The sequence below is a fragment of the Macaca nemestrina genome, chromosome 14 (genome assembly GCF_043159975.1).
Source record: "Macaca nemestrina isolate mMacNem1 chromosome 14, mMacNem.hap1, whole genome shotgun sequence".
In the NCBI taxonomy this organism is placed as follows: Eukaryota; Metazoa; Chordata; class Mammalia; order Primates; family Cercopithecidae; genus Macaca; species Macaca nemestrina.
The window spans coordinates 105,626,702-105,650,737 of record NC_092138.1 but is presented as its reverse complement, the minus strand read 5'-3'; the positions used below and the strand labels follow the sequence as shown (position 1 = coordinate 105,650,737).

Genomic DNA, 24,036 nt, shown 5'->3' with positions numbered 1-24,036 from the left:
CATCTTAAAGATGAAAAGAAAGCTCTTTCCTCACTCACGGTGCTGTGGGCTTATTTACAGTGTAGTTTACCACACCATAGTTTTCTGCCTCTGCTTTGGTAGCTAAAGCTTTTCTCTGGCAGTTTTAGTTGCTTTGATGTTGTAAAGTGTCAAATCTTGGCACGAAAGCTCGTTGCCCCGGTTAATAACTTACTCTAATTACTCTAGTAGATAGCTTTAAAAAAAAAAAATGGAGAGAAGTGATTAAGCAGGCGGTTGATTGCCTGTGTAAGCTTTCTCCTGACTAGGTGATATTGCTGTTGGGGGAAGATGCTTTCCTTCACTCCTTGTTGGGTGTTTTTTTTGTTGTTGTTTGTGTGTGTGTGTTTTTTTATTCCTTCCCTTTCCCAAAAAATAATGGAGAAGGAAAAAGTAAGATGAGTTCCACCAAATTGAAAATAAAACTACTGGAAGAACGATTGTTCCCATTACCCCCTAAAAAGAAGCCCTGCATTTCAGCTGCTAAGAAAAGCGAGACACTGTTTGCTCTTTCCTTCTACTCACATGTCCGGCATCTGTCTAGACTAGCTGAAGGTTCTTTGATTTCTGAGATGTTCTAAGCTGCCTTTCTGCTAGAGTATCTTTGATAGTTTCTTGAAAGCCTATTCCTCCCCCACTAAATACAGTAACTACAATTTGAACATAGCTGAACCCTTTATAATTAAAGGTTTTTCTCATACCCATGGAAGGGTTGAAATAGGTTAACTTCACAGAGTCCCTGCAGATTTTGCTTAAAACGTTTTGATGATTTTAGAGAGGATTTGTCATTTGAGAATAAATCATAATCAAAACAAACAAAAACCACAGCAGTGTTTGAATCATGACACCATGATACCTACGAAGATGGTTTATAATTAAATAAAAGAATCAAGTTCTCAAACTGAGAAAGGGAACAACTTCCCAAGACACACAGCATTTTTTACAACTCTTCTAAATAAGATGATCCATGGTCAAAATGAACAAACTTAAGAATGACCTCCCTTTAAAGTCAGTAATCTGGTATCCTTTCTATATTTATCATTTTATTCATTTCTCTTTGTTTAGGTTCAGAGGGGAAATCCAAATGCCTCTAACCCTGTAAAGCAGGTGTTGGTTTGATTATTTAACCTTTTGAATTCTAGGATGGAAAGAATGACTGTGACCATCTGATTGTCTTCCTCTGCCAGCTTTTAGAGCTTGGAATCTTAATACTTTTTCAAAAATGTACAGCCTCTAGTTGTGATCTATTAGGCAATTGCAATTTGTTAAATGTCTATAATCCCAGCACTTTGGGAGGCAGGCGGATCACATAAGGTCAGGAGTTCGAGACCAGCCTGACGTGGAGAAACCCTGTCTTTACTAAAAATACAAAAAATTAGCCGGGCATGTTGGTGCATACCTGTAATCCCAGCTACTCGGGAGGCTGAGGCAGGAGAATCACTTGAACCTGGGAGGCGGAGGTTGTAGTGAACCGAGATTATATCATTGCACTCCAGCCTGGGCAACAAGAGTGAAACTCTGTCTTAAAAAAAAAAAAAAGCTGTCTGGTAATCTTGCCTATTCTTCCTCATGGTATGAATCTGGAGGCATTCTCCATTTCCCCAAACATTTACTCAGCACCAACTCTGTGTCGAGCATAGTAAGAGGTAAGAAGAGGAATATTTGGGAGACCAAGGAGGGCGGATCACCTGAGGTCAGGAGTTCGAGATCAGCCTGACCAATTTGGCGAAACTCCGTCTCTGCTAAAAACACAAACATTAATTGGGTGTGGTAGTGGGTGCCTGTAATCTCAGCTACTCAGGAGGCTGAGGCAGGAGAATCGCTGGAACCTGGGAGGCGAATGTTGCAGTGAGCCGAGGTCGCACCACTGCACTCCAGTCTGGGTGACAGAGCAAGACTCCATCTCAAAAAAAAGAAAAAAGAAAAAAAAAAAAAGATGGAGTCCGATGTGGTCTTGGTCCTTGTCGAGCTCATATCCATAGCCCTTGTGTTCCTGGTCGCCTGAGGTCATCTACCTCTGAGTTATTCAGAGTATCAGGGGCCAAGTAAGGAAGAGGGCTGTGCCCTGGTCCGGTGATGGAGATGGGGTGACTGAAAGGTAGTGGTTCCTACATAGCTCATGAATTCCAGCTGGGCCCTGGAGCTGCAGAGATGAGAAAGCAAGACCAGCTTAAAGACAGACCCTGATTTGCTTCGGCTTAGTGCAGCTGAAGAAGGTAAACTGGGGACAGAGAAGGAGCCTTCTTCACATCAAGGGACAGCAATTCCTCTAGAATTGTGAGTTGTCAAAGCTGGAAAGGAACACACAAATCTTGTAGCCTAGTCTCTTGTTTTACATACAGGACAAATTGAGACCTAGGAAAGGAAGTGGCTTGCCCAGGTCAAAAAGTTAGAAGAAGACTCCAAGCAAGTATTTGAAAGGGAACATGACAAAAAGCAAGACTTTCCAACACTTTCAAGCCAGCCTGTCAGATATATGTACTCAAAATGGAATGTAAACCTTTCTCTTTGAGTAATAATAATTACTTCATTGTCTAGAATTTCCTGTGGATTAAAGACACTACAACACCTTAGTTAAATGTAACTCATCCCCAGGAAATGATCAGATCTGTGTTTGTTTTAAAAATGATTATTTTCTGTCATTGGTATTTTGTCCCAGACATTTGGACATCTAGCAGCAAGGCAAATACATATCTGTGTCATTTAACAACGTCAACAGGGACAATACCTCATCTATTTCAGAGTCCTCCGCACCGTGGATGGCACAGGGTATGCATGTGAATACTTTTTGAATTTATTATGCATTGTGGAAACACAGTGGCCGTTATATTCTGACAGACCTGGATGTGAGTCCCAGTTCTGTCACTTACTGTTGATGTGGCCTTGGGGAAGTTATTTCACCTCTGAAACTGTTTCCTTATCTGTGAAATGTGGTGATGAGTGTATTTGTGTATCAACACACACACACACACACACACACACACACACACTTTCCTTTAAAACAATACTTTGCAAGGGTCTAAACCCCAACGTGGTACCTACACATATTGTGGTTTTGTCTTTTGAGGGGGCATTCTTATTTTTATTTCATGTTAAGTTGCAGAGCTGCTATTAGGATTCTGCAGAGGCATTGGAATCTAAGACTGTGACAATCTGGGCTTTATCTCTGAGAAATGACTGAAAAAAAAAGGTGTCCTTGTGATTTGCCCAACTCCGTCATTGATCATTCTCCATTCATGTTCTACCCCCACTGCCTTCTCCTCATCTCCCTTTGCCTCAAAGAAAACTAACAGAGCCATATAGAAAGCTCTGAGATATAAATGACCTTGTGCACCTTTAATTGAGGACAGAATTTGCTGAAGTGCATCCCAAAATCCACCAGTGGTTTACTTTACAGTCTGTGTCCTGGCTAGACTGGCTGTTGGCTGTATAATTTGTCTAGTTTTGTCTGGAGTCTTAGACTATTCAGCTGCTTCAGGGCAAAATCTTTTGGGGTGTCATTAAATGAGATTGATAATTGGCTTCTGATGAATATTCATTGTGACTAATGACTTTGGGCAAATTTTACACATACTATCTTTCCATTCTCCCACTGAGTGAGATTTTGATAGAATCATTTTCTTCAACTTGCACTTCAATTATATATTCACAATACCCCTTTGTTGACTACACACCAAATTACATACTTTCATTACTTTTAAAGTTTGTATTCTGTAAGGAATGAACACAGGCCTTTAGGACTTTTATTTTTAGAAACAGGGTTTAGAATTATTTTAAAAATAAGCGGCAAGCGATACTTTACAGAACAGAGTGCATTATTTCTTTTTTTTTTTTTTTTTTTTTTTTTTTTTTTGAGACTGAGTCTGGCTCTGTCACCCAGGCTGGAGTGCAGTGGCCGGATCTCAGCTCACTGCAAGCTCCGCCTCCCGGGTTTACGCCATTCTCCTGCCTCAGCCTCCCGAGTAGCTGGGACTACAGGCGCCCACCACCTCGCCCGGCTAGTTTTTTGTATTTTTTTAGTAGAGACGGGGTTTCACCATGTTCACCAGGATGGTCTCGATCTCCTGACCTCGTGATCCACCCGTCTCGGCCTCCCAAAGTGCTGGGATTACAGGCTTGAGCCACCGCGCCCGGCCCAGAGTGCATTATTTCTGATTGAGTATAGATATATAGTAAGACTTTTCTTATAATCAAGTGACTGTCCTTAAGTAATGATGCATATAGTTTGTGTCATTTAGTATTTTGGAAAAGAGCCATATAATTCCCTGTTTTGTTTGTTTCTTAATCAAATGAGTAATGCATTTTACCTCAATTGCAGAGATTTGGCCCTTAGAAAACCCACTAATGAAATGATCAAGCACCTTAAAAGTTTGATTTTTTTTTTTTTTTAAGAAGGATAAGTAATTTTAAAGTCTTGGCATTGAGGTTGGTAGGTTTGCTTTTGAGGTTAAAAAGACATGAAAAGAACATTATCTGAAGATGAGATCTCTGCTACTTTATCAGTTGAAATAGGCTTTTGACCCAAACCAGTTTAACCTAAAAAGAGTCACATAATCAAGTTCTGGCTTAACCAGGTTCATTCTATTAAATGACTTTTTCAAAGAGAATCACAAGTTAATTCATGTGATGATGTTACCTTCATTTGTATGGGACCTTATAGATTTTGAGGTGCTTTTATTTATTTATTTATATGTTGTGGGGTTAGAAAGGAGGCACACGATTGAATGGGCGAATGGATGAATGAATGACTTGGTTTTCCAAAAGTGCCATGCTTGTGTTTCTAAGCTTGCTGTTTTTGTTTTAGACATTTTTTTCTGTCTCTCTTTTTTGGGGGACAGAGTCTCGCTCTGTTGCCCAGGCTGGAGTGTAGTGGTGCGATCTCAACTCACTGGCAACCTCCACCTCCTGGGTTCAAGCAATTCTCCTGCCTCAGCCTCCCGAGTAGCTGGGACTATAGGCATGTGCCACCATGCCTGGCTATTTTTCTGTATTTTTAGTAGAGACGGGGTTTCGCCATGTTGACCAGGCTGGTCTTGAACTCCTGACCTCAAGTGATCTGCCCACCTCAGCCTCCCAAAGAGCTGGCATCACAGGCGTGAGCCACCGCGCCCAGCCTGTTTTAGACTTTGAGTCATGTACCTTATTCTGTGAGACTCACGGGAATGTTGGTATGCTACTGATAAAAGCCAAGCTACTAAACTGTCTTTGTATTGTGAGTATATTCTAAGAAAAAATAATTTCTTTATTCAGGACACATCCCATTAACTAGTGCATGTGTGTGTGTTGTGTATTCTGGGCCACTGAGAACATGGAGGTGAAGACAGGATCTTCCTGTACTTTACAGTCAGGAGACAAACATGCAGCCAGTTATGGTCCAGTTAATAATGGGTGCCTGTGGGTTGGATGCAGTGGCTCATGCCTGTAATCCCAAGATTTTGGGAGGCCAAGGTGGGTGGGTCACTTGAGGTCAGGAGTTTGAGACCAGCCTGGCCAACATGACGAAAACCTGTCTCTACAAAATATTCAAAAATTAGCCAGGCGTGGTGGCACACACCTGTAGTCACAGCTACTCAAAAGGCTGAGACAGGAGAATTGCTTGAACCGGGAGGCGGAGGCTGTAGTGAGCTGAAATCGTGCCACTGCACTCCAGCCTGGGTGACAGAGTGAGACCCTGTCTCAATAATAATAATAATAATAATAATAATAATAATAATCGGTGCCTATTCACAAGGAGCCAGGGAAGACTTTGAAGAGGAAGTACTTACACAGAGACCTGAGGGAGGAGTTTGCTAGAGGCACAAATCCAGGCCAGTTTGGGGGATGGGTGGAAAGGGAGGGGAGGAAAAGGAGTACATGACTCTATCTAAGTGATGTATTCCAAGGACAGACTTGGAGAAGACGGTACAGAGTGTGGCTACAGATGGCTGCTGTAAAGCTAGACTGTGGGCTGGTGGAGCCATCCGGGGCTAGGCATGCCCCCAAAGACTTCCGAGTAGGAAGTGATGGGCCGGAACCTGCACTTGAGGAGGAGCGCTCTGGCAGCTAGTTAAAGATGTGCAGAAAGAGCTGAGACCCGAGGCCAGTGGAACCCTCCAGGCTGACTTCAGGGTGGAATCAGGTCAGAGTTGGTTCATTCTCCACTCACTCAACACCAGCAAGGAGTTTTCATCTCTAAGAAGCCCTGAAGGGATTAGTTGTGTGTATGTGTGTGTGTGTGTGTGTGTGTATATATGTAAAATACAGAATATACTTATATATGAAATATATAAATATATATAATATATATATAAAACTAATGATATATATAAAATTAATGTTTTGATATCATATATATATGTGTGTATATATTATCAGCCTCCTTTATATGGGTACCTATGGAAATAGAATGTGAAGGGATGGGTTAAACCTGCCAGCCTTGACGGGGTCACTGGGAACAGTTCTTGGGTGCCTGCTGAATGAGATCCGGTTCATGGCATGGATCTGGCTTCAAGAATGGGGTCTGGAGGAAAGAGTCAGGGCAGGCGGGGGTGGGAGTGGCAGCCCTGGCTTTAACACACAGTTCTCACAACTGGGAAACATCAGCAGAATACCCAATTTAAAGCTGTTCATGTTACACTAACCTCTGGGATGCTTTTAACTGGGCCTTGGCACGTCACTCTTTTGCCACGTAAATGTCCTTCTGTCAGCAAAGGCCAGTTAACAGCTTCCAAAAGAAGCAAAGTCCTCATGGGAACAGGCTTCCCTGAAACCAAAGAAACATTAAAGAAAAAAAGACAGAAAGAAACATGTGTTGTTGGCTTTGTCACTTCATAGCTATGTCTCCAAAGGTTGCTTTTTTCCCCCTTTCTTTTCACTATATTGAATTTTGTAGCAATTGTATCCCTTTATATTATCTTTGTTTCCTAAATTTTTAATTGCATAAAATACTGATTATATGATGTCTCTAGCTCTTAAGAAAAAAAAAAATACAAAATACGGGTAAGTCAAAAGACTGTGGAGAGGAAGGATTAGTCAGTAAACAGTGCCATAGCAATTGATTACCTATGTGGAAAAAATAAATTCTCACCTCAGTCCTTAAACCTAAAGTAATTCCAGATGGATTGAAGAGTTAAATGCTAAGGGAAAATTTAGAGGACTTTCTTGGGATAAAAGCGGTAGAAACCATCATGGAAGAAAGTATTTGTCTATGTAATTATTTAGACCTTCTCTTTGCCCAGAAATTCAAAGAAAATTAAGTATAAATTATTTTCAAAACATTACAAAGGCTGGATATTCTTTGCATATCATCAGTGATTGCTTATAAACCAGTAAAAATTACTAACACTCATTTTTAAAGTGGGCTAAGAATATGAATAGACCATTTGTCTATTACATAAGTACAGCCAAGAAACATATGACAAAATGTTCAACCTTAGTCCTGATCAGAATAAAAATAAGAGTAAAATAGATACAATTTTAAAGCTACTAACTTGACTACAAGGAGTAGTGCTGGTGAGGGGAAGGGAGGCCAGAATTGTGGTGGATGGCTGGGGCTGGGGGGTATAAAGAGTCTCCATCCTTCTTCTATTCATTATACTAACATATTTATGATATATGTATTTATTAAGTGCCTTGAAATATTTATAACCTTTGTCTCTGAATTCTGCATTTAGGAACTATAGATATAAATTATTGACCTGTATGATTATATTACTTAATGGTAGTAGAGTAGTTAAATATATTAATAGCATGGGAAATTCAAGTATCGTTAAAAGGCATTTTTTCTAAGAATATTTAAAGAATATTCTGGATTTGTGCCTTTAAAGCGTCATTAAGAGATACCTTTTTCTAAGAATACTTAAAGGAAATTGGCATCAAATAATGTTCACTTTTAAGAAACACAAAAGAATACTGTATTTATAGTCATCCTAATTGTATTTAAAAAGGGAATATATGTGCTTGTGTGTGTAAGAACCTACAATGTTAAATCTTCCAATGGTGGTGGCATTTATTTTAATCCCTTTCTCCATTTTAAAAATTTTCTATTTCTTATATTAGCTTTATAATCAGAAAAAAAGATTTTTTGAAAAGAAAGCTCTTACTAAATTTGAATTAGGGTGATTGAATTAACTTAGAATGATTTCTCCAGGCTTTTCAACTTATCATGTAAACATGTTGAAGAATTATAGAATTGTATTGCTGAAATCAAATGGCGGTGTCTCCTCCCTTGGATTTGTTCATTGATCTCTGCTTTGCTCTGTTCCAGCTGACTGCCTGCATCCACGGGTCTGCGGCGATGCTCTACCCCATGTACTGGCAGCACGTGTACATCCCCGTGCTGCCGCCACATCTGCTGGACTACTGCTGGTAAGGTGGCTGGCCCTGTCCTCTGCTTCTCCTTTGCCCTGAACTGACTGGGCATGTTAGGTGTGTCACCTGTTAATGCAGTTGGTGACTCTACATTAAAAATACTAACTTTATCCAGCCTGGACAAAGTAGTGAGAATCCATCTGTACCAAAAAAAAAAAAAAAAAAAAGTCAGGCATTGTGGCACATACCTGTAGTCCCAGCTACTCAGGAGGCTGAGTTGGGAGGATCATTTGAGCCAGAGAGGTCGAGGCTATAGTGAGCTCTAATTGTGCCACTGCACTCCATCCTGGGCAACAGAGTGAGACTCTGTCTCAAAAATAATAATAATAATAAAAATACTAACTTCAAAGTGGCATGGATTTAAGACCACCTGATTGCATGGCCCTTTCATTTCCAGTTTTCTTATATGTCATGACAGAGTACAAGAGAGTGGGTAGTCATTTTTCCCATTTCTCAGTTTGGGAGAAACAATGCACCAAGAGGTTGCGTGTTTGTTTGTTTATTTGTTTTTTCCTAAAACAAATTGTAAACTGGGGACAGAAACAATTGAGATCTCCAAGGCCTTCAAGTTTCAGCCATGCCCTGGCACATTCCTTAAGACTCGTGCTCACTGTGGTTTGGGAGCACAAGCCAGACGGCACTAAACCGTCTGAAGTTCTTTGAGGAGAATTTCACCGTTCAGTGAAACAGACTTTAGTAGAAGGAAGAAACAAAGGTTTTGGTGACAGCCCTGCCATCTTGGGCAAGTCACTTGGCTTTAAGACTTTCTTTACTCATCTGTAAAAGGAAGTTGTTCAATACATAATCATAAAGATGAAACGAGATAACATATGAAAGGACCCCATGTAGAAAAGTTGGCTCATGGTGGGTGCTCAGAAAATGTTCCCACAGACATATCATTGTCCTCACTATCTGTCTTCAATAGATTACCAAAACAGACTGTCTTTGTGACCGATTTGGTTCCCTTTTCCTCATGAATAATTTCTTTCTCTAGTGTAATGCAGTTAAAGACATTGTCTCCAAACAGTTCAAGTCAACAGAAGTCCATAAGGGGGCATGGTACACAGAGAGGGAAAGGCACTAACTGCATGCCAAATATTGAGAGCTTCAGGAGAAGGGAACCCATTTGAGGGTCATAGCCCTGTTGCTTAAGGACAGGTGACATAGGACACTGACCACTGGTTCAGAGTGATTGAGTCCAGGTCAGTCATACTTTTGCTGGGATCTCCAGCCCATTTTGCCGTCATCTCACTGGAAAGGTTCACTCAGGTAGCCAGATTGTCCAAGGAGCTTAAAGGCATTCCACAGTCACTCCTGATTGGAACGTGCTGGGCTCACCCTCTTCCCAAGAAGCCATGGAGATAACAAGGACATAACTCAGGGCCATGATGTGAAAATCAGTGGCCCTCTCTCGTGCATAGCAGTAAGTGAATGGGCCTGATTCTTTCTTTATGATACGTCTTTCTTATCAAGGTAGTCATCTTATTCATGCCTTTCTCCCACCTCTTGTGAGATTAAGGGGCGATATGTTTTCTACCATGTGGAATATGGAATCCTGGCTAATTTTGAATTTCTTCTCGATTCATCGGTGGTTGAACCCCACATTTTTTCACTATGTCTCTTCATACTTTGGTTTATTTTGGAAACTATTTTCAGTTAATGATGACGTCCAGGTACTGCTGGTCTAGATTTTTGTGTTCATCCCTTCTTGAGTGGGTAGGAAATAAAGTAATGTTTGCAGATAGGAAAGAATAAGGATGTAAACCCCTTATAACAGATTCACCATGTGACATTAAATGTTCGCGTTTGCTGTGTTCCTCAGGGAGTGTTTTCAAACCCTGGAGCCCATCCCAGACCCCTCCCCTGTATCCAGGTCTCCAGCCTCTCTCCTTCCATTGGAGACTCTAGGGAATGCTGGACTCTGCCCTAGTGAGGCTGCTCCTTCTGCTCCCGGACTCCAGAGGGAAGATTGTTAGACGCCGCCATGGTCTGGTGTGAGCTCCGCCCTGTCATCTGGCTGCTAGCACAGCCCCTAGGAACCTTCCTCCCTGCCGTGTCACTGTCATCTGCTTGTCTCTGGGATCTTCATCATCTGTTGGTTGAGATGTCCACATCCCCTTCCCATCTTATTCTCTGCTGTCTTCAGTGGCTTCAGAATCCACACTACTGGCCTCCTCTTATTCCCACTGAGATCGCATTTGCACTGTTTTGTCATTGATAGTGAGATTACTCCCTCAGAGATGCCATGGAGTAGCACAAACAAGAATAGGACGGGGCTAAGAGGAGGACACCTCAGTTCCTGTCTCCGCTCCATTACTGCCTGGCTGTGTAGCTTAGAGCAAGCGCCTTTGCTTCTCTGAATCTCTTCTCTGTTGAGGGCTGAAAATACTGCAACTTGTTCTTTAAACTGTTTCTAGGATGAAGTAAAATAACGTATGTGCTAATGCACTTTATAGACTGAAAAGCGATGTCAGCCACCCAGCAGGGTGACACCTGTGTCATTAACCGTCTGAAGCTCACTCAGCCCCCTCTGGTTTCCTGCTGGCCTCCTTGCTTTGGGGCTTCGTGAGCTTTTTCTTTCTTTCTTTTTTTGAGACAGAGTGTCGCTCTGTCACCCACGTTGGAGTGCAGTGGCGCAATCTTGGCTCACTGCAACCTCCACCTCCCAGGTGCAAGCGATTCTCCTGCCTCAGCCTCCCGAGTACCTGGGATTACAGGCGTGTGTGACCACTCCCGGCTAATTTTTTATAATTTTAGTAGAGACAGGATTTCCCTGTGTTAGCCAGCATGGTCTTGATCTCCTGACCTTGTGATTCACCCGTCTCAGCCTCCCAAAGTGCTGCGATTACAGGCATGAGCCACTGTGCCTGGGGTCATGAGCTTTTTCGGTAGAGCAGATGTTTCCCGATGCTGGCCATGTCTCAGGCACTGCACTAAGTGCTGGAAGACAGGAATGAGAGTCAGTTTCCAGCAGAAGGGACTCAAACAATTGGGTGTCGAAGACACAGGCACATAGGCCAGAACTGCTCCTGGGTTTTTCACCAGTTCCTTGCAGGCTCTTGCTTCCCTGGCCTTGCCACTGACCCTAGGCACCCCTACTATTTTCTTATCTATTCCTTGTCTGGAAGATACTGCTGGTGCAAGTCTGAGAGCCTTTGCAGAGAGGACCTGCTAGAGAGTGGTGCTGCCTAACCTCAGCTTGCCCTCCTCCTCTGCAGTCACCCCTGAGCCCTCACTCTCCCCACCATGCAGCAGGCTCAGGGATGGGAATGCATTGTTACGTCTGGTGAGAAGAGGGGGATATAGGGTCTGTGCTCCCACAGCTGCCCTCCTTCTCATCCAAGGCTGGTTACTTGCTGCCTGCTTGCTTCTTCTCTCCTACCATTCCTGAGGGAGGAAGAGCAGTCTGTCCAAAGCCATTGACTTCACCTGGGCCTGGGTGCTGTCTCCTGAGGATTCTCTGGGACCCATCTAGATCTCTGTTCTCTTGGGTACCATTAAACACCCCTTTCTGCTGCCTCTCTCCTCTCCTGCACATGTGCTTAGGTGCCCCATTCCTCAGATTTGACCTTTCCTTCAACTCCCTGTGCTTGAGCTTCTGAGCCAATGCTCTTGGTTTCTTCTCACTGCCATATATCTTCAAGGAAAGGACCGAAAGGACCCTGTTTACTATCCGGTAGTGTTTGTTGTTCAAATGAAAGCTTGAGGGACTGGGCAGAGGCAGACACTGACGCTCAGAGAGGAGGAAGGAGACGAGGGGAACTAGAGGGGAGGAGAAGGAACAAAACACACACTCGAGGAAGGTGGAAGGGAGAGAGGGAGCAAGAAAAAGCAGAAGGTAGAAAGGAGACACACATGCCCTGACACAGAGTCCTGGAGTGACATCCAGCCCCCTTAGCACGTTGCCATCCCCTCTCCCCCCAGACACACAGTACGTTCACAGGAATAGACCCCCACGCAGACACACCCGCCTTCATAGACATAGGTCCCTTCCCCACAGACATGTCTCAGGGTCTTCCACAGGGAGAAACACCCCCAACCCTGCCCCCACCACAATACACATCATAGGCTAGATGTGTGCTCTAAAAGGTAGCCTCAGGTCGAATGCAGTAGCTTATGCCTGTAATCTCAGCACTTTGGGAGGCCAAGGCAGGAGGATCACTTGAGCCTAGGAGTTTGAGACCAGCCTGGGCAAATCATGAGATTCCCATCTACACAGAAAATTAAAAAAAAAAAAAAAAAAGCTAGCCATAGTGGCACACAACTGTTGTCCCAGCTACACAGGTGGTTGAGGTGGAAGGATCGCTTGATCCCAGGAGGTAGAGGCTACATGAGCTGCAATCAAGCCACTGCCCTCCGGTCTGGGTGACAGAGTGAGACCCTGTCTCACGGTTCCCCCTGGAAGAGATTCACCAGTGGGTTTTCATGCTGTGCTTCAGGGAGGAATACCCAGGGATTGGTAGAGCTGGGAGGATCAGTATAGTTTGTCTGCCAAGTAGTAGTACAATTTTATTTTTTAATATTTATTTTATTTTATTTTATTTTTTGAGACAAGGTCTTGCTTTGTCGCCCAGGCTGGAATGCAGTGGCGCAATCTCGGCTCACTGCAACCTCAGCTCCCCGGGTTCAAGCGATTCTCCTTCCTCAGCCTCCCTAGTAGCTAGAATCACAGGTGCGTACCACCACGCCTGGCTAATTTTTGTATTTTTAGTAGACACAGGGTTTCACCATGTTGGCCAGGCTGGTCTCTAACTCCTGACTTCAGGTGATCCACCTGCCTCAGCCTCCCAAAGTACTGGGATTACAGGCATGAACTACTGTGTGTGATCCAACTTTAGCTTTCTATTATTTGAAAAGTTTTGGTTGCTAAATTGTTAGCTAGTTTAAAACAGGCAGTTTACATTCCTGGAACTGTGGAGGGGAAAATGCTCTGTCAGTAACATCAGTGACGAAGATAGCTGCCATTGTTGAACACTGGGCTATCTCCTTTACATCTGTGATGGCATTGAATTCTGCCAACAACCCTGCACGGCAGATACTATTAGCCCCATTTCACAGATGATTAGTAAGCCAAGGCCCCAAGAGCTTTAGTAACTTTCCCTGATATAGACATTATGTATTATACTCTACGATCAAATTTTGATTAAGAGAATTATATGGACACATAATACACAAAAAATCGGATGTATATATGTATACTTATAGAGAGGCAGAAATCTGGAAAGAAATACACCAAAATGTTTAACAGAGACCCATTATGGGGAGGCAGGAGAGGATTTCTGCATGCTTTTTATTTTCCATATTTTCGAATATTTCTACAATGAAAAAAGTATGGTTTTTATCATTAAAAGCTTTATTTTCACAAATGAGTGTTTATTCTAGCCAATTGTCCTTTCCAGCTGCCATTCATTTCTCCCTTCATGTTTTCTTGGAGATACATTAGATGTTTTATTTTCCCATGAAAGCTGATCCAAGATCATTTTTCAACCTTCTCTAACTCTAGCACTCTGAAAAACTGTTACCAGCCTGACCAAGGGCAATGATGTTGGCAGGTCTAACTTGGAAGAGAAGACTTGGCAAGGAAGGCTGCTAAGTCCTTGTCATCCTAAATTTCCACTACAGAAAATTAAAGATGACATTTGTATTTACTGGTGCCTGAGTGGGTTTTGAGAGGAGGCACCATCTTGGAAGTTTCTGTTTCTGTAATAGCAGTCTTTCTCCTGGTCCCTTGTTTCTGTGAAAGAACTTTTTGACATATGACCAGAGGATGATTACAGGCTGGTGGGGGATTGGTGTCTGTTTGTTAACTGTAAGGTGTAAGAATGATGAAATGAAAGACTCCAAGAGAAAAAACACATCCCCCATAATGAAGGGTTGATTTGACCACCTTCAACCACTACCACTGCTTTGGTCAGAGACTACAAATGTCATGAAATTTGAGTCAATGCTAATAACTTCATTCTCTTATGCCTAGTAACTTTCACCACCATTGAGTTTTAATCCTTGGTGGTAAGAGCCAGCAGGGATAACTAGCATTTTAAGTAAAGTGCTAGGAGCCTGAAACATGTAAATTTGAAGGAGGTTTGCTCCTCTGCAGATGATTTAAATGTTAAGTATGTCCCCATGCAGGGGATACACAAAATGGAATCTGAAAACTATTATCTCCTGTAGAAATGAACTCTCAATTTACTCACTGCACAGGAAGGGCGGATTCTAGTCATTTTCACTGCCAGCAGGTGCCCTTTCTATGCATAATAGACTTCACAAGTGTAATTAACACATGAGGACCACTGCTGCCAGTTTTTCTTCAGGTACATGCTGCTAGGAGTTTTCAGGACAACAGTGTAGGCCATAAGAGCTTTTTACATGGCGCCTGAAGATGAAGTCTTCATTGACTTCTGGACAAAAACATGTTAAATGGGGCTGAGCCCAGACCCTGCTGTTGGTATCACAGGTCACAGTCATTGAGTCCAGAAACCCCAAAAGCTGTATTGCAGCCTTTAGTAGACCAGAGGCCATGACAGCAAAGCTCTAGTTTGCATGCAGTTAATAAATGAAAAGTAGGATACTGAAAACCCTATAATTATGTGGAGAACTAATTGCACATTCACAAATACAACAAACAATCATCTGAGTTAACTTTAATTAGAGCTATAATCACAGATTTTAATTATCTGAAAAAAATCAGTTTAGTCCAAGTAGGCTGCCCTAGATATTCCTCGAATTATTTTTTTGTGTGTCCCTTCCTATTTTTGGAGTGGACAATAGTGTGGAAAGTGCCTAGGTTTTGGATTCAGGCAGACCTGGATTCAAATGTTAGTCTTATCTCTTATTAACTATGTAACCATTAAAAATCTGTTTTACCTCTCTGATCTGCAATGTCTTTTTCTGTAAAATGGGTATAACTTACCTGCTTTGAAAAGTGGCTATAGCAATTAGAGTTATTAGTCAAGTGGCACCTAGGGGCCATTAGTAAATGATGATTGCTTTTTTCACCATTATTATAAACCTGGGACATGGATTTCAGTTTCTGGAAGGTTTAACTCACATTAAACATTATTCTTACTTCTGCTGCCTTGAGAGCTCAGGGGAAAACTTTATAATTCATCTTCTCTTTTTATCCCTCAGATTGTTTTTATTTTGATTTTTTTTTTTTTATTTAACTTGAGTTATTGTATGGTTGTTTTCATTTGCAGCTGTGGCATAAGAATGAAAAGAAAAGAAACAAAAGCAGATGGCAGAGAAAACGAAAGGAGTAAGACATTTCCAGCCCTTATGAATATTTAAAAACATGTGCTGCTGGTTCCTTTCTACTTTAGATCTATGCCATTCCCTTGACTTTGAAAGTGAAAACGAGAATGTTCCCTACCTTAGCTGATGGTGGCCTTGACCTTGGCCAGTGTTGGGAAAGCCTTCCTGTTTCTGGGAGAAAAGGATTAACTTGCTAATGAGAAGCAGCATTCCCTTTCATAATAATCACCATCTATTGAGTACTGTGTATGTGACAAGCTCTTTATAAACATTATCGCAAATCTTCAAAATCAAGCTACAAGGTAAATATTTTTAGCTCCATTGTATGTATTAGGAAATTGAAGCTCAGAGAGGTTTAATGACTTACCTACTGTCACACAGCCAAGAAATAGTGGACCCTGCCCTTGAAATCCAAGGCAATCTGATATTAAAACTTTCCTTACTAATATCCTCCGAAGTGTTAGAGAATAAATTGTACCCATCACCAAGATTTTGTGAAAAAATTCTTCATGTCGGCTTCTTGATGACTTGCTAATTGTAGACGTATGTTGTCATTCATTAATTATTCATTTATTCAGCAAATATTGATAGAGCACTTATTATGTACCAGGCACTATGCTAATTAAATTGTGCTAAGAAAAGGTCCCAGTAGAAACCATATGGTATTTCCCATGTAAATTTCTTTTTCCCCCTTCCTCCTTCAGAAGTAGTCCTAAATAGGGACCACAAATCAATTCCCAACTTGAATCGTGTATTTGGTTTATTCTAGGCAATTATTAACACACATTTGTGATAAAATATTTTCAAAGCAGATCAAGACAAGCTCATGCTTTTCCCCCAAAGGACAGTCAGGTCAAAAGCCAAGTTAGTAGCTAGCTCCTGATGCTTTTTGAGGGCATTGTTGAACTGAGAAGTCAAATAGGATATGTACAGTGAATGTTTGAATTTTGCATCTGACTTTGTAAAATGCCTCATATTTTTTGGCATTTCCAGATGACTCTGGAACCATTCTTCCTCTCAGAGTGGGGATGCTCAGATCTCTCTGAAAGACGCTAGTTTCAGGCCTTTTGTGTGCTGTATGTAGGGTTCTGAATCAGCCCCTACATGGTGCATCACATATTCCATGTAGGATTTTCAACAAAAGGTGCACAGTCCATATAGGTGATGGGGCATCAGTCTGGACACAACTCTGAAGTAACATCCAGTTAATCAGATCTGCGCCCATTCTAGTCACTATCTTCATTGATGCCATGAAATGTTGCATAGGAAATAGATCAATGCTAGATTAAGTGGAATTGTTGGTATTCTTGATGGCAGAGACAGAACTCAAATAAAGTGTGGTTCAGCGGAAACAGAAAAGTGTGGCCCTCACCTGGCTTCCCCGTTGGCTAGATTGGAGATCACTGAGCCAGCCTTTTCAGATGAAGGTGAATAGTGATTACTACTGACACAAAGCAGGTGCTCTGTAAATAGTAGATACTATCTTTATGTTATTCATAGCTATATAGATGTATATATAGTCAGTATATATTAATGTATCTCTGGTGCTAAGAATTTCAACTGAGGTCAGGTATGGTGACTCACACCTGTAATCCCAGCACTTTGGGAGGCCGAGGGGGCAGATTACTTGAGGCTAAGAGTTTAAGACCAGCCTGGGCAACATAGTGAAACCCCATCTCTACTAAAAATAGGAAAAAAAATAGCTAGGCATGGTGGTGCATGCCTATAATCCCAGCTACTCAGGAGGCTGAGGCATGAGACTTGCTTGAACCTGCACTCCAGCCTGGGCAATAGAGAAAGACCCTGTCTTCGAAAAAAAAAAAAAAAAGAGAGAATTTCAACTGAATATTTTTTGCATCATCTAAATATATAGACTTAACACACAGAATGGAAGTGGAGTAGTTGGATAGTTGTGGCCAAAATCTCTTATATATGCCAAACTCTGGGCTTTCTAGCTTTTGTTAAAGATTAGGTTCTAGTAAGTAAGCAAAAGCTGTATGTCATTGCCATTTTGCAGCAAGTGCTTATGAGTACTTACTATATTCCTGGCAGTGGGCATAGGAAGATAGGTGCACATAGATGGTTCTAGATCTGAGGAAACACTACTTCACCAAAGAACTCAAGCATCCAGTAAAGATTGGGAGAGGGAGAATATATATATATATTTTTTTTAAGCTAAGAAGCAGCAAGGTGCCAAGAGTGGAATGGTGCCACTGTGACAGAGCTCATCTGGGAGGGGCGGGAGGGGATAAGGACCAGGAATTTAGTTTCAGACAGAAGAGGAAGGGAAGTTGGGCTGTGGTGGGACTGATGGTTAGGAAATGCGTGCACGCACACCTACACACACACACACAAATGTGTGTTGGTTTAATGATCAGAAATCATAGATTGCTAGTTAGGTAATTCCTCAACTGAGATTTGGCTAAACTTGACCCTGAGGCTTGAACAGAGAGGCCAAGTGAGAGAAAAGAGTTCAGATTTGGAAGTCATAAAGTCTAGGGTCCAAATCCTAGACTGTGGTCCTACTAAAGATGTGACTTTGAGTGAGTCACATAACCTGCCTGAGCCTCAGTGTCTTCATTTGTGAAGCCATTGCCAGGGAGATAGCTAAAAGCACTGCTCTACATGAGGAGCCTAGCACCAAGTAGGCAGCTGGAAAAATGTTGTGAGGTGATAACAGTCACTGAGTCCTATGTTGAGCTGCACCTTCATTTCCTTGAGCAGCACCCAAGACTGAATGTGCCAAGAGCCTTGTGGGGAAGCTTTGGACAATTTTTTTCCTTTTTTTCTCTTTTCTTTTTTTTTTTTAGATGGAGTCGTACTCTGTCACCCAGGCTGGAGTGCAGCGCTGCGATCTCAGCTCACTGCAACTTCTGCCTCCTGGGTTCAAGCAATTCTCCTGCCTCAGCCTCCTGAGTAGCTGAGATTACAGGTGTGCACCACCACACCCAGCTAATTTTTTGTATTTTTGTTAGAGAAGGGGTTTCACTATGTTGATCAGGCTGGTCTGAAACTCCTGACCTCAAATTATCTACCTACCTTGGCCTCCCAAAGTGCTGGGATTACAGGTGTGAGCCACCATGCCTAGACTGGACAATTTTGATGTGAACTATTTTCCAGGTGGAAAAATGAGGTAAAGAAGAGATTGGGCCCTTTGTATTATCTATGTTACAGATTCTGTGGGGATCTCTGTCTCTATACTGTAGACTCTATAGGGAAACTGTCTTTTCAAGTTCTCTGCTAGATTTTTTTAAGTTGAAATGTAATTCACATACCACAAAGTTCACCCTTTTAAAAGTATACAGTTCTGGCCAGAGCTGCAGTGGCTCACACCTGTAATGCCAGCGCTTTGGGAAGCGGGCATATTGCTTGAGCCCAGGACTTCGAGACCAATCCTGGGCAACATGGCAAAGTCATGTCTCTGTTAAAAAAAAAAAAAAAATTGCCAGCTGTGGTGGTGTGTGCCTGTAGTCCCAGCTCCCTGTGAGGCTGAAGTAGGAGAATCACCTAAGCCTGGAAAGTTGAGGCTGCAATGATCTCACACCATTGCATTCTAACCTGGTTGATGAGAATGAGACTCTGTCTCAATCAATCAATCAATCAATCTATGTATAAAGATCAGTGGTTTGTAGTATATTCCAACTATCTAATTCACTATCCATCTAATAAATATATCACCACTAATTCCAGATACATTATATTTTTAATACATTCTGCATTGTTAGTGAAGTAACATATCCTTATTATAAAAAACTTTTTTACGCTGGGTGCGGTGGCTCATGCCTGTAATTCCAGCACTTTGGGAGGCCCAAGCGGGTGGATCACCTGAGATCAGGAGTTCAAGACCAGCCTGGCTCACATGGTGAGACCCCATCTGTACTAAAAATGCAAAATTAGCTGGGCGTGGTGACATGTGCCTGTAATCCCAGCTACTCTGAGGCCAAGGCAGGAAAATCACTTGAACCTGAGAAGCGGAAGTTGCAGTGAGCTGAGATTGCGTCACTGCACTCCAGCCTAGGTGAAAGAGCGAGACTCCATCTCAAAATAATAATAATAATAATAATAATAATAATAATAATAATAAGCTTTTTTCAGCCTTTCAAAGTACATATAACAAAAAGCAAAAGGTCTGTAAAAATGGGTAGTCTGTGTAGATGGTTGCCATTCAGCCTTTAGCCCTGTCCCTGTAGAGGCACCCCGGAAGGCACCGATGCCAGGAGTGCAGCGGGACAGCTCTCACTGGCCTCAGCAGTGTCACTCCCAGCGTTACTGAGACTTACAGGGTTAAAGAAGACAAGGTGTCCCTTTAACACAGGAGTGACCCTTCCTGGATTAGGGGAATGGTGCTTGTTGGCTCAGCCACCAACCCTTTGGGGAGCTGTCTGGACCACAGCCTAATCACCTCCTGGCTACTGTATCTGCCTCTGAGCCTCTGGACCTGCCCTGCTGCTCCCACCTTCCCCAACCCCCTCCTACTGATGTTGGGAGGGGCAACAGCCTGCCTCCCCTGCCCCAGTTTCTGCTGCCCTCCGTGCAACGTTGCTGGCCCCGACTCCTGCCTACCTGCCTGAGCATTGGCCTGGTTTTCCATTTCTCATGACACATTTTGTATGTGAGTGACACATTCCTCACTCCTCCCCGATTTGGAGCCTGGCTTGAACCCAACACTTAGAAAACTCTGGATGTTCTGGGACACAGTATAGGGGTCTCTGTAGCAACAACACTCTAGCTATGTTCCTGGAAGCCATAGGTCACCTGTAAGGTAGGGGCCACAGACCAAGTAACATCAGGATCACAGGAAGCTTCAGCAGTGCAGCAGGTGACCTCAAGGCAGGGCTTCTGGAGATAGTGTGCCTGCCTCTTTCAGGTGCTGGCACCAGGGACAGTATGTACAGCACCAGCACAGTGATAGGCTCTGAGTGACCTCTCAACAAGTGCAGGTTTGTCTTCCATTTAAAACATGCGATGGATGGAAAGGCAAGGCTGGAAATGTAATTGGATGTATGCATCTTGGCACATGGGATGAGTCCTGGAAAAACAGCAAGAGAAAATCTCCTGTTATTACCAGTTGCATTATTTTTTATACTTTCTTTTCTGTCACTTTCTCTTCATTTATTTCTCCATAAACCTCTTTCTCTTTTTCTCTTCTTATTTATTTATTTATTTTTTTTGTGTGGCTCATTCATTTGTGTGTTTCCACAGGCTCTCATGGGCTGTTTGTGGCTTACAACTTGAGACTTCCTTTCCATGTCTGGCTTTAGCTGTTATGGTTCTCATTGAATTTTCTGTGGCAACAGAGAGCCCTGTCTCCTGACCTTTCCTCTGTGATTAACTTCTCCTGCTGCAGTGGTCTTAGTCATGGAGCCATTCCTGATGTTTTCCGAGTCTGTCGCCTTCCGGTAGGCCGAGGAGGCACAAAAGGGCGGGCTACCCCAGGCTTTGATGTTGACCTCTCCAGGTTTTTGTCCAGGCATTATCTTTGTAACTCTTGTGTTCATTTCTGTTGGGTCCAGTGGCTTGGGGCTGTAGAAGGCATCTCCACCACCTGCATAGGTTACCCCAGGAAGCCACAGAGCCACATTCAGAAGGGCATTGTCCTCCTCTCCCAGTCACTGATCAGCTCAAGTGATACACGTGTCTTGCATTAGCAAACCATCTCCAGTGCCCACTGGACATTGATGCACACTGAGCTCACCTCTGCTGTGGCGGGGCCCTGTGCTCTTACTGCTGAAACCACAAATGGAAACTAGGCCATCTCTGCCTTCTCTCATAATCCAGAATTGTTCCTGGTCTCCTCATGGATCCTCATCCTCTGTTGTTGCTCATAAATCGGAGAGGGCTGGGTTGGAAACCAGGAAAGACGTTAAATACTTTTTTCCCCTAAAAAGAAAAAAGCTTGCCTACCTCATGGCAGTTACCCCATACTTTCTACTTCTCACCAGCTGTGACCTTTGTCCAGTCACTTAACCTCTTTGAGCCATGGGTTCCTCTGTGAATTATGGAGACCCACCTTTCAAGATTGCTGCAGAGATGAAATTAGGTCATCTCAGGCCCTTCTGTTATGTACCTGACAACACCCTGTGCGTTTCCTTGTAGCAGTTTGCGCATGTACAACATGCTTATTTGATCTGCTGTTAACTGTGAGCTTCACATGGGGACCAGATCTGTTTTTCTCTCCTCTTGCCCCAGTCCAGCATGGTGCCTGATATTAGTGATACCTGTTGACTGACTGACTGGCCTGTGGAAAACACTTTTCCCTCCTCAGGAGCCTTTTGAAAATGCAAGCTCCTGGGTGGCTGGTTCATTTTTCTCCTGTGGACACCACGAAACACCTTACAGTCTTGTTTCCATCTTTGGGTTGGTGGCCAGAGTGTTCAGAGCCAAACCTGTGACCACCCCAGCATGAAATGGAAACACTAACCTTGCCACAGCTTCCTTTTCTTCCCCCCTTGGCTTCTATTTCTTTTCATACTTTTGTTGCTATGTTGAAAATATTCATATAAATTGCCTTAAATCCTGCTTAGAACAGAAAAGAGTATCAGTCAATTCCAGCTAGTAAGGCAAATATAGTTTTATTCTGGCTATGAACCCACTAGCTATTTTACTTTTTTAGCTATAATTATCAAGTAACCATTTTTTGTTAACTGTAGCATAATGGTTAAGATAAGTCACTAGCAAGTAAGAGTAGTGTAAGAGACTTGGAAGTAGAAGGATTTGGGCTGGGATCACGATTTAACAGCGTGACCATGGGCACGTTTTTGAGATTACCTTTTTAAGTCTGTAAAATGGCCGGGCACAGTGGCTCACGCCCATAATCCCAGTACTTTGGAAGGCCGAGGCAGGTGGATTACCTAAGGTCAGGAGTTTGAGACCAGCCTGGACAACATGGTGAAACCCTGTCTCCACTAAAAATACAAAAATCAGACAGGCATGGTAGTGCACGCCTGTAATCCCAGCAACTCAAGAGACTGAAGCAGGAGAATCACTTGAACCCAGGAGACAGGTTGCAGTGGCCGAGGATTGCACCACTGCACTCCAGCCTGGGCAACAGAGCAAGACTCTGTCTCAAAAAAAAAAAAAAAAAAAGCTATAAAATGGATGATATAAATTGGATCATTTGAGGATTAAATGAGATAAGGTGGCTAGAGCCTCCCATGCAGCCCTTGAAATGTGGTGTGTGCTCAGTAAATAGCAGCTCGACTGTTTATATCATTCCTGCTCTGCACGTGGCACCATGGGAGGCTCTGGGAAACAGGATTCTGTGCTTCTGTGACTGACAATCTAGAATCACCCCTGAAATCAGCACGTGCTTTATGCCAAATGAGTAACTCAGACAAAAGCCCCTACCAAGAGAAGTGTTAGCCACCACTGGGCAATCTGAGAGGCAGGCAGCAGGGCTTCGGTAGGACTTGGAGGAATAGCGAAGCTGAGGCCTGTAGGGCCACTGTGTGACTGAGATGAGCTCAGAGGCACTTTTGGGACCAGAAGCCTCCTGTGGTGGAAAAGGTAGCAGGGGAGGAGGATCTCGGACAGAATGTGGAAGCTCCTAGGTCTTGTCACAGCTGCAGGCTGGAGCAGGTTAGAGAAAACCACCTAACCTTCTTCCTCTGCAGGCTGTGGGAATGCTGATCTCCAGGAAATAAGAAGCTTGCTTTATCCCTGTATCATGGACTTGGGTTCTAGTCCCAGTTCTGCCACTTACTAGTTGTGTGATGTCAGAGGAATGATTTAGCTTCTCCAATCTTAGTTTTTCCATCTGTGAAATGGTATTTCCGATAGTACCTACCTTATGCTGCTATGGTGAGAATATAATGAGAAAATGCCTTAGCCTAGTGCTGGCTCCTGGCAAATTTGCAGTCAGTGGTGGCTGCTCTTACTGGCTTCGTGTCCTACACTGGCCGTTACATTAGCCTGAAGAGCAGCTGTCTCATCGCTCTCAGTAAGTCCGAAACTGTGATCATTCGCATTCTCCAGCAAGATATGTTCTCTGGTGTCCATTCTTGTTCTTTTTCCCACTCTCTTGTCCTTTAACCTGTCTAACAAAGCCAGGCTCATTATTTCGAGCAGAATTTAAAACCACAACACAATCTGTGTTTACATGTTTGTGTCTTTTACAATAAAAGAAAGAAAAGCTCACATAAGACCTCCTTCAGAGTTTTCCTTTCTGACTGTGACTTTCCTTTGCCTGATCAGGGTATTTGGTTAATAAGGTGGTGGGCCTTTGAGAGGTAAGGTGGCACTGTGATGTGTATATTGTAACGTGAATACCTATGTGTTTATATGAAAAACAGAAAAACAGTGGTCTTTCCAAATCCCTGGGCTGCCCTAAGCTGTGTTCTTTCATGATGGCAGAGGTGTTGCTCACCTGGAGGTGAAGGGACCTCCTGCCTCTCCCTTCGTTTCCTCTCCCCTCCCACT

The 24,036-nt window shown here is 43.0% G+C and overlaps 1 protein-coding gene across 14 annotated transcripts in view; it reads left to right on the top strand.

Moving 5' to 3' along the window:
- Positions 1–24,036, top strand: part of LOC105463895 (DENN domain containing 1A) — a 547,224-nt gene that overhangs the window by 290,712 nt on the left and 232,476 nt on the right. For all 14 annotated transcript variants that reach the window (XR_011612854.1, XM_071078302.1, XM_071078304.1 and 11 more), the window contains one exon: positions 8,264–8,364. Coding sequence is in view for 13 of the 14 variants with exons in the window: in XM_071078302.1 (XP_070934403.1) it covers positions 8,264–8,364 (101 nt within the window). In the remaining variant the exon portion in view is untranslated. The remainder of the gene's footprint in view (positions 1–8,263; positions 8,365–24,036) is intronic.